Source organism: Octopus bimaculoides, chromosome 9 (assembly GCF_046866305.1).
Source record: "Octopus bimaculoides isolate indiv1 chromosome 9, ASM4686630v1, whole genome shotgun sequence".
NCBI lineage: Eukaryota > Metazoa > Mollusca > Cephalopoda > Octopoda > Octopodidae > Octopus > Octopus bimaculoides.
This window is the reverse complement of record NC_142936.1, coordinates 70248066-70260350: the sequence shown is the minus strand read 5'-3', so window position 1 is coordinate 70260350 and position 12285 is coordinate 70248066. Positions and strand designations below refer to the sequence as shown.

General features: G+C 33.6%; 1 protein-coding gene across 13 annotated transcripts in view; it reads left to right on the top strand.

Annotated features, from left to right (window-relative positions):
- The window catches only part of LOC106868038 (serine/threonine-protein kinase 26), a 152744-nt gene that overhangs the window by 76317 nt on the left and 64142 nt on the right, over positions 1 to 12285 (top strand). Inside the window, exon 1 of one of the 13 annotated variants that reach the window (XM_014913148.3) lies at positions 8995 to 9516. The exons of the other annotated variants lie outside the window; for them this stretch is intronic. Within the exon in view, the coding sequence (XP_014768634.1) occupies positions 9502 to 9516 (15 nt within the window). The 5' untranslated portion in view covers positions 8995 to 9501. Of the gene's footprint in view, positions 1 to 8994; positions 9517 to 12285 lie in introns of those variants that run through there. 13 annotated transcript variants of the gene reach the window in all.

The window sequence follows — 12285 nt, the reverse complement described above, 5'->3', positions numbered from 1 at the left end:
TTCCTTTCGCCCTCTAAAACATTCCCAATTTTCCAGCTAACATTCTTTCGATTTGTTAATTAGCCTCGTAGAACGTGTTGCTATTATCTTATCTTCAGGGGTGGGGTGGTGGTTTATTCTAGACTTTTACTTCTTATTTCTTTTTATTTTGCTTTTATACCCGGCTGAAAGCATAACACGTTTCGCTAAAGTGATATGACCTATTTGAGGAGCTATCTTTTGCTTCTGCACTGCACTCGCCTAAACTCAGCCAACGGGAAACTCCTGCGCAATGTTCCCCCAAGCTTTCAGTTTGTGCGCGCACACGTGTTTTACAACTAGCGCACAAAGCGCATACATACATACATACATACATACATACATACACACATACTTATGTGCGTACGTTGTTGTTGGCACTCCGTCGCTTACGACATCGTGGATCCCAGTTGATTCGATCAACGGAACAGCCTGCACGTGAAATTAACGTGCAAGTGGCTGAGCACTCCACAGACACGTGTACCCTTAACGCAGTTCTCGGGGATATTCAGCGTGACACAGTGTGACAAGGCTGACCTTTTGAATTACAGGCACAGCAGAAACAGGAAGTAAGAGTGAGAGAAAGTTGTGGTGAAAGAGTACAGCAGGGTTCACCAACATCCCCTGCCGGAGCCTCGTGGAGCTTTAGGTGTTTTCGCTCAATAAGCACTCACAACGCCCGGTCTGGGAATCGAAACCGCGATCCTATGACCACGAGTCCGCTGCCCTAACCACTGGGCCATTGCGCCTCCACTGTGTGCGTACGTACATACATACATGCGTACGTATTTATATATGCATGCATGAATGTTTTTTTTTCTCTTTCCGTTTTTCTTTTTTCTTTCTCTCTCCATTTTTTTCCCTTTCAATCCTTTCTGCTGAAGAGCGTAGGCTCGAAACGTCAAAGACTTTTCCATTCTTTCCGAGCGTTAAACTAATACACCGGCTTGTTGTTTCCTCACCTGTTTTTGTCTTTTGTTTTCTGTAAATTTGAAGTGTGTGTGTGTGTATGTGTGTATTTAACTATCTATATAAAATGTGCCCAGAAATATATTTGATTAATCTCCACTGCACCATCTAATCAAAACATTGAGACTTACTGCCTTAATTCCCTAGATAATAGTGCTTCTTCAAACATCAAATAAATAAGCTGAAATTAAATATCCATATTTTGACTAAATCTAAACCGTCTTTCTTGAGCAGCAATGAAATGACTTTATCTCTAACTTTTGTTTCAGCGTAGACAAACGAATTAACATAGAGGATAACATGATTTCAATTACTATGCGAAATCTAAGCGTAAGCAAGGGGGTAATATTTGAAGTACAATTAGTTGTTGCATAACTACACTTCCATAGAGTCTAATGCCAAGTGTTGTGTTTTAAGTTAATTGTCAAAAGATTGGTGAAACAGGTAAAATTGGTGATTATGTATCAAAGTTTGAATGTCTCTGGTAATTTAGACTTGAAGCTTCCTATACTGTAGTTGATTACTGATTTCAGAATTAGAATCTAAAACACTAGCCATTTATTGCTTCAACGAGTACATTCTTTGCGAAAGGAATTTGACTGAAAATTAAATACTTGATGACTGAGGAAATTATCCTCAAACCAAAAAGTTCAACTTACAGTCGAAGTCAAAGGTGAAATTTAGAAACACTACAATTAGAAAAAAAAAATAAGAAAAAAGAAAGAAAAATAAGAAAAAAGAAGGCAAATATTAACGTCTTGAAATATTTAATTGTCTTCTTTCTTTTGGAGTTCATTGCTTTCATTACACTTACATACATACATATGCATCTATATATATATATATATATATATATATATATATATATATATATATATATATATGTGTATGTGTGTGGATATATATGTATGTCTGTGAATATATGTGTGCGTGTATATATATATATATATATGTACATGCATGTGGCACTCTCTCTCTCTCTCTCTCTCTCTCACACCCACACAAGTACACACATATATACAAGCACATACGTATACAGGTGCAACACGCTATCTAAAAGGTAGCGTTTTTCAGTAACGGAGGCTTATATCAAGATATTATTTAGTGCATATTTTTGCATAAGAGAAAGAGGGCAAATGACGAAATAGATTAACTTGAAGAGTAAATGACAGTAAACATTAAAGTCACTAACGTAGGCAATCTATAATTGACTTGAAATGTAGATATTCTTTTGTCCTCGGTCAGCTGTGATTGAGTTGACCTGTGATGTTTTTCAGAGACTTCTCTTTCAAAGGCATATGTGTGTCAGTCTGTCTGTCTGTCTGTCTGTCTGTCTGTCTGTCTGTCTGTCTGTCTGTATGTATGTATGTATGTACGTATGTATGTAGGGTATCAGCAGATATATTCGAATAATAGATTTATTGTATAATAGATTTATTGTTTGGGAAACTGTGCCGGACTTTCAGCCTGAGAAGTTTAATGACAGCCATTTTACCTCTTTTTTTTTCCATGAGAATACATCAGACTTTCTAGAATTTTACATATATCTCTATATTTATTGATTCTGCTGCATGAGTGCTCGCAGATCACTTCTCCGTATAAACACGTACAAATAGATATATATCTATATACATTTATATGTACATATATTATAAATGCATATATTCATACGTAGCAGCAACCAGACGGTACCTGCATAGATGTCGATCAACATCTATTGGAGATAGAGACCTCGAGATAATCTGTTCTTGTAGGAAACGGTAATAAGACGCATAGCAAAAGCATCGAGAAATAATCCAAATCCGCTTGTAAATTTATAGTATTGTTGTTTTAATAAGTTATTTCTTATTGGCCAGTTTCTTAATCCTCTTGTTCAAGATTACATTGCACTATATGAAATCCATTTATTTTAAGGCTGCTATTTATATCTGAAACGAATGTGTCTCTCTTGCATAAGCTCACGTAGCCTAGTTCAACAGTGTCGAAATCGCATCTTTCTTTATCTGTTTATTTTATCTGTATTGAATTTCGTAAATTGTGACATGTTCTTATTCCTTCTATCTTTTGCAAAAGGAATTCTCAGTTTACTAAAACAACAGGCATCATTTATTTCAGTTATGATATAATTAAATATAGATAGCAGAAACCTGTGAAAATAAACAACAGACAAAGACAACCAAACGAAACAAGTGAACTATCACACACACACACACACACCGAAATGATTTATTATTCATTTCAATATTAACGAATTTTGACAATATCTTTTATCTTTTATCCTTTACTTATTTCAGCCATTGGATAGCGGCCAAACTGGGGCACCGTCTTGAACGATTTTAGTCAAACAAATAAACTCCAGTACTATACATACATACATACAAATATACATACATATATACAAATATGCATATGTGTGTGTGGAGGGGTGGGGGGGTTAATTCACTCATATTGGTAATTAGATATTAAAATGAAAGACAATTAGTCAGAGTCCAGTAGATCGGACCAAATTTCCTGATTAATGCCTAAGTAGATTAAAATTGAGTAAGTAGCCGTTTGTAGACTTCCAGCTTCATTTATCATCTCGTGTGTATGTGTGTGTGAATTTGTTAATTGCTTTAATAGGGAAACCCGACTTACATGTAAGTTGGAGTATGAGTTTTCTATTCTTAAAAACACAGAAATAGTTTAATATATTAAAATAAGACAATGACTAATCCTTTTTGATAGTATCCTCTTTTTCTCTACTCTTTTTATGTTTTGTTTTCTGAAGCGCAGAGATTGCTCGTGTGAGGTATAGAATAGTAAATTCATGAGACACGGATTTGAGATCGGTTATAATCACGGAGTTTTTATATTTTTTAGGGCTTGGTCCCTGATTTTACGAGTCTTAGGAATAAATTTTCAGTTAAATCTCCCCAGCGAAAGTTTCTTCACACTATCACACTCTGAGGGCTAGGATGAAATTTTGTAAATAGAATTATAGGCCTTCACCGTTTATTGACTATAGAAACTAACGAAATACAGTATAATAAAATAGAATATAATTGATAGATAAAAATTTAGTGAATCATTAAAGCTAAAATGAAAATCTCGTCAAATTCATTGGATCGCTCGACTGAGTCGTTTATCAGTCGTTTTAACCATAGACATAGTACACTGCTTGGGACAATATCTTATTATACTGATGATTGTGCAGCAATATGTATATAAGTGACCGAAACCTGCCTTTTTTTTATCACTCTCCCTAAGTAGGGCAAGAGAAATTTCGATTAGTATCAATTTTCAGAACAAAACAACCTCATCAGTATGACGAAACCCAATATCATTAGTCCAACGCCCAGCTGAGCCTATTCAATTATCTACAAATGACTTCATAACTTAAGTCACATTAATTAACGAATTAACGAAAAAGAACAAGCTTTATGTAATCACTCTAGTTAAGTTATAGCTGTTTCTGCTAAGCAAAGGCCCAGAGATAAGTGTTAATGCAATATCTTATAGTGTCCTCAGAGCCATTTGAAGGAAGTCCCTTCATTAAAATGACTCTGAGGAAGCTATAAGTGTCGCACTGGCACTCAGTTCTGAGTTCTTATAGCGAAAACAGCTGTAGGCTAATGAAAGCGATTACGTAAACCCTATTCCTTTAATCTCGAAGCGGAAAATCTCTAACAATTCACACCTCCTCGCCAGCGGTACCTTATTAATACAGTAATATATAAATAAGAGATACACATTGCGTTTTATTATATGTAAGATATTGAGTCTTAAGAGCTAGTTGTTGGTTCCGCTATGGCGGAATCATCAAATGATTTTAGCCATGTATATTTTCTGTCCTACAATTCAGAATATTTTGCCAATGTAAACCAAACGAAACGAGTCAAATGATAGATGGAGAAACAAATTTATTCAACATGAAAAAAAAAAAGCAATGTAAACCATACGCTTGTGGCGTTATTATACAATTTAACACCTTTCCTTTACATGTTTCAGACTTACCTTCAATGTATATATTTACATAATAGAACAGATGTACTGTAGTTTTTGTAAACGCTCTTCTTAACACCGAAAACTTTTACTAGCAAATATGTCAGGGTTTGGTAAACACGCAAACAATTCAGTTATCTCATAAATCACATCTTTTCCTCGAGGTTTTTCAATTACAATTGATCTGAGACTTTACAACATTAAAATTTAATTCGAGCCATTGCTTGGATATTTCTGAATGGACGCTCGATGTACTAGTTATAGCCGTCGAATTTCCCCTTACATCATGTAGTCTTATATTTGCAAACAAACGAGATCATGTATGTATATATAAATGTAAATATGTGCGATTTCTACGTGAATTAGGAAACGGTTGCGATAGAAATCTTGTTAATGGAATTATGAGCTTCCATCATATATTAATTATAGAGAATAGTCCAATATGAGGACATATAAGCTCCCGTAACGGGAAACAAATGGTGCATTAGTACGCGTGGGAATCGAACCCACACCATAAGACTAATACTCATTTTTCTGCTACGGGGGCTTATATGCTCTGATATTAGACTATTTTATATTAGTCACTATACGGTGAAGGCTTATAATTTTATTTACAGTATACGTATGCTCAATACTTTACAGTAGCAGACATATTTATTAAATTTTTTTAAAGAAAGGGTTGACAGTGACTTCGAAATTTCAGATTACTAGACTTTCTATATAGACAACACTTGTGAAAGAAGATGAAAAGTAACCCTTGAAATGACTGTGAAATCTAATCTTTGGTCTGTAACCTCAGTCGCGTATACATACATACATACATACGTGCATACATACATATATGTGTGTGTGTATGTGTGTGTGAGCGTGTAAAAAGATCATCGCAATTATGAAGATTATACAATTTTATTAAACCACATCCTTTTGTTTGTGCTTGTTTGTTGTATGGAAATGTGTTTTGTTTCTGTTTAGCCAAGGATAGCGCTGAGTGAGCAGGCGTATGATCAGAGGCTTTCAACAACTGCGTTCAGCCCTTAGTTTTTAGATGACATTATTCAATGAACTTGTGTGTGTGTGTGTGTGTGTGTGTGTGTGTGTGTTGGCAAGACAAATAAGATAAACAGAAATCAATACGTGTGTAAATAGGCGTTTTTTGTTACTTTAATCGGCAGACTATTACAAAAGTGACTTAAAAGCTGGGAGTTTAGTGCATAGTTTCATAAGTACTATGCACGAAGCACTCAGCCCATGAGTTACTTTTGTAACGTTCTGGCGATTAAAAACAATAAAAAAAAGTTCGCCAGATGATCACAGTGACGTGAAACCCGAGTCACGAGACAAAATTCTCAGTTTCAGTGTATGTATGTATGTATGTATGTATGTATGTATGTATGTATGTATGTATGTATGTACGTGTGTGTGTGTGTGTGTGTGTGTGTGTGTAATGTTCCGTGATGGTAAGATCAACAAAATAAGTACTCCGTCTGGTGGTGAGAGATAATATTATTTAATAAAGACAATATATATTTTCATGAGCAATTATAAGTCTCATGCGATGAAAGCAGCTCAGAGAACACTTTTTTAAGCACGTCTGGTGCCCTCACACAATCATCGGGCTTTATATACACACACACACATATACATATATATGTCATTATTCTGTTTATATCAAAATTTCTTGCCAACAGAGAAAGAACTGGTTTCTAACCTAGATTCAAGGCTCCTTCATTGGAATTTCATCAACAACAGGGTAGTTTTGTATGTATGTATGTATGTACGTGTGTGTGTGTGTGTGTGTGTGTGTGTGTGAGTGTGTGTGTGTATTCATGATATTCTTTTATGATTTGTCTTTCTACTGTGGCCATGCTGGGGTACCATTTTCAAGTGTTTAAGTCGACATTATCGATTCTATTATTTATTGCTTAGCTGAGTTTGACATTTAATTTACTGAAAGCTATTGTCGAACTGCTAAGTTACGGACATAATGATAAATAATACAATTTCTTAGAGACCATAAACATAAACTTGATACTCTCTCTAATACATATACATACACACACACACATATATTACATATATGTTTACACACACATTTACACATGTACACACACGATAGGCTTCCAAATTCTACTCACAAATAATTTGGTCAACTTATGGCTGTACGTACCCAAGGTGCCTCGCAGTGAAATCGAACCGGCAACTCCGAATCGCGGTATCGAGTTTAATGGGAGTTTACCTTTCCTTCGGCTCTACCACACTAGTCTCCCCACTCCACATATTTTCAAGCTTAATAATTTGTTACACACAAGGTCTTTATATTTACTGAAGACGGAAATGAAAATGGCACAGGTGTTTTTTTCGTTTTCTTTTTTTTTCTTGTTGCTATTTCTTCAAGGGCATTAGTAATAGAAACTACTAGAGGAAATCGAAAACACCTTGCGGACACATGTCGGTTGGAATTTATCTCTTCATTACTGCTGTTGCGACTTGCAAAAGAAAAAGAATATAGCAGAAAAATATTAATCGTTTACGTATGTATCGATCCCTTGTCCGTCAGCCTAGTGGCAAATAACAGAAATCATCGTCATCATCATCGTCATAATCATCGTCATTGTCGTCGTCGTCGTCGTCGTCATCATCATCGTCGTCGTCGTCGTCGTCGTCATCATCATCATCATCAGCAGCAGCTGTTTTTTAAAATATTATTATACGTTTTTATGTAATCCCCACTGTCCTGTCCTAAATGTTCTTGAGGCCCTGGAGGCCAGTGAATAATAATAATAATAATAATAATAATAATAATAATAATAATAATAATAATAATAATAATAATAATTATTATTATTATTATTATTATTATTATTCAATGGCATTCATTCTTTCTTCATTCTCAGCAAAGAAAAAAGATTCAATAATAAACGTTTTTTTTTCTTTTTCTTTTGTCTTTTATTTTCCTTTCCTTTATTCATATACGTATCTCTGTGCTGATATTTGTATGATAAATATAAAGAAGCAAAAGAAATAAAAAGAAAACGAAAACTTCTTTCTAGTAGCTTCCTTACATAATACAGACATTGTTATGATGTTGATCGCTACCTTCTTAAGTGAACGCCATCTGTTACCAACAAGATCAATGGCACGATCTTCTAAACTGTCATAATTCACTGTGTTTATATTTATAAATTTATCATGTTTATATTCTTCGGTATTACTAAGTGTGGGAGGGAGTCTAAACAGTTGCAATACCAAAGACTACTCTGCCACTATTTCGTCCTATAACTGTAAATACTAATTAATGTAAAGCTATCTTCTTTGGTTAGGCACGAAGCCAATTTTTACAGCAGAAAGTGTGTGTGAATCTATCCTATCTATCTATCTATCTATTTAGCGATCTATCTATCTATCTATATACATACATACATGCGCACGCACATAGTATACACGCTCACTCATACACACATATCCATACACACACACACATACACATATATATATATAATTATATGTATTCGTATTACAATCAGTTTTGTATATTATTGAAATTTAGTCAACTTTATCTATATAAAGTTTACTGTGTTGAGATTCGAACTCAAAGCCGTGGAAAACTAAACTACATACACCTAAACGTTCAGTCCTAGCTCACCGCCCTAATTACTATAAAGATAAACAAACGCCATCGCGTGGTATGACAAGTATAAATAACTGTAACCCTTAGCAGAAATGAGTTGTCATGTGTTGCAATCTATTTCAAAACAATAATCACTTTCGTATATTTGTCTCGGAATTATTAATAGCCTTCCTAACTTGAATTTTAGATCCAGAAAAGTAAGATAAGATATGAACTATATTTAGTAAAATCGCTATTGCTACCACTTTACTTTTGCTTTGCTTATCGATTGTAGATGTGCTCTCACTCCCACTACTACTCGCGGAGAGATATAATTCGTGTTGAAAGTTAAGTTATGACTACGACAATTAGAGTGATTAGGTTGTTTGAAGCTAGGCGGCGCAATTATACATGTTATTGTGCAAGTTAATAGTGCTACAAGATGGCGGTCGGTTGTTCTTTTGTAGGAAGCGAGATGGAACCATGAGGTTCGACTCTTACAGCTGTTTCATCTAAATACTCCGGATATAACTGCACAAATTATTAGAAAATATTATACCGAACGAGAAAAAGAAAACAAGTTGTTAGATTCTGTTGTTAATAGTTTTTATGTTATATATATATATATATGTATATATAAATTTTTATTACTTCGTATGCATTCGCCATCTCTGTCGCCGCCACCACATTTTAGTTCAAACACAAATACGAAATTAATATAAACTGTATGTATAGTGTGTTTTTTTTTCCCCCTGTTTTTAAGAAAAAAATTTACATTTTATATTTTCACAAGCAAAAAATATACAATCAGTGGTGCATTTATTAATTACAATACTTCCAAAATACGCATCTACCCGTCTCTAGAGATATATCTATATAAAAAGAAAGGAGGGAGAAAGAAAGATTTCTAGTTTTACCTCCCAATGGCTGGACAGCAGGTAAGAAGGATTTGTTTATTTTCCTTTCATATCTCCCTCTTTTTTTTTTTTAAGATTTTTCTTTATATTGCTTTTAACAATACAAGGTTAAGTTAATTTAGTCACTTATATATCCAATCCGTTTGTCGGATTGAATTTTTCTTTTAACATGTCCATATAATGATCTGTGTTGACTGTCCACATCGATATATAATTGTAGTTTTATTGTTGAAAACACTAAAACATTTCTTGACTTATATAATAAAATCTATCACCAACTAACGTGAATGTTAGCTACTTATTTTAGTATAGATAGATATGTATAATGCATATGGAGTAAATTGATCGTTATGAAGCTTATTGTGTATTTTGAATGGACTAAAATGTTGACATGATTATACACTGGATTTCATGTCCACTATATTATTATTATTATTATACGTACAAGACTTTCCGTATCTGCACTGTAGCTATCTCTTGTCTGTCGAACAGATACTGAAAGATCACCTCTGGTGTTTACATATATGCGGGTGTGTGTGTGTATATATTTATATATACAAAAGATATATATATGAATATATATTACATAGATAATATATATATAATATAATATATATGTATATGATATAGATAATATATATATAATATATATATATAATATAGATAATATATATATATATATATATATATATAAATATATATTGCATAGATAATATATATAATATAATGTATATATATGATATAAATAATAGTTATGCCATATAGGCATAACTACAGGGTTTTACCCCCCAGACTTTTATATATATATATATGTATAATACATATATATATATATATATATATATATATATATATATATACACATTAAATGTTGCTTACCCCAGGATCGACCCTGATTAAGCAACCAAGACCATCCCATCTTTGTGTGTGTGTATATATATATATATATATATATATATATATATATATATATATATGACTACATCATCCGATATGCCCTACCTTTTTCAAGATACTTGGGTGTGGTATGAGAGAATTTGGCTGTTGTTTTTAACAAGACGATCGACCACATAGAGCCCCCCCCCCGGTTTAAATGTTGTTTATATATGTAAGCGAATACGTCATGATTTAAAATTTAATCCAAGTTTTCAACTTTTTTATTTCACTTTCCACCCCACTCTCTTCATAGACAATTTTTCTAGCAGCTGATTATGATTATGGCGTAAATTAAGCCTCATTTGAGAAGAGAATGGTGGTGGTGGGCAAAGCATATTAGTTTATCTTTCAAATAAATGCATATGCGATTACTCATAGCCGTGAGCTTATATATATATATATATATATATATATATATATATATATATATATAGATAGCTAGGGGTACACATCTGTAGTTATGCCTATATATATATATATATATATATATATATATATATATATATATATATATGCACACATACACATGAACACTGACCACATGAACGAAGAAACCTTTTTTGCTGTTGCGTTAATTGTTAGAAATAGCAGACAAATCTCCCTCAAGTTACACTCTCACCATCTTAAAATATGGAACATAATAAGATAATGCGTGTCTTAGGTGTCTGGACAAAAAGACATGATGGTTATGGCTTGAATGTTTTCTTTGATCGTACTGACCTGGGGATAGGAATAAGGATGTCTCTTCGCGATAGCTTGATTGACCTGCTAGAAGTAGCAGCCAAATTTCCATCGAACCACACCCGGACTATCGTAAAGGACACATTTGACAATGTTATCTTAGATATGTAGAAGGACGAGTTACTGCGTGAGCACCTTTGATTTATATAAGTCTACTTGTTCAGAAGCGGCCTGTGTGCGGTGTGATTATATATATATATATATATATATATATATATATATTTATATATGTGTGTGGGGGGGGGAGGCAATAAAAAAATGCAGGAATGGTCCTGTGGTTGAAAAGGTTGTTATTTCACAATATTGATTCTCTGTTTCGATCCCCACTTCTCGGCATTTTTAGTATGTCGAAACTGACGGAGATCCATATGCTTACTTTTATTCCTATCTATGTACGTGTTTACAGATGAAGAACGAGTTTGTATCTTTTATTAGCACCTGACATTTCTTGAATCATTACTCCTGAGTTTCACGCTACCGATTAAATATCTCGGTTACATGGAACTCTGAGGAACTGTCCTCGCATATGCATACACAACACGCGTTGTCTATCTACTTGCAGTTTATCAAATGCCGTAAAAGAATCACCATTCTCTTAACCATTTTATTATTTTACTAAAATATAAAACAGATTTTGTCGGTAAGGTGCTGTTGTTTTTGCACACATTTAAAAAAAAATTATCGGTGAATCACCAAATAATATATGGTTATACTTGCTAGCACTTGGCTGAGGTCGTTGTTCTGAAACGTTATATAATTATTGAAGTCAGTTCTACAGTAATTACATATAAACAGTTTCGTATCGTAGTGGTTGCTAGCGAGTCTGCAAGAGACATCTTGCACATGATTTATTTCCCTGGCGAGTTAGTCATAGAATTTGTGCGAGTTAGTGTGCGCTTATATATATATATTTATATATATATATATACATATATATATTGTGTGTGTGTTAGATTGCATAGTTACTCTATCAAATATAATGGATTCTTTTTTACTTTGTTCATCACTCATCGGTATACGCAGTAAACTCCTACAAACACATTGTCAATATATATGTGTGTTTGTGTGTGCGCGCACACACATACATACACACACACACACACACACACTTTC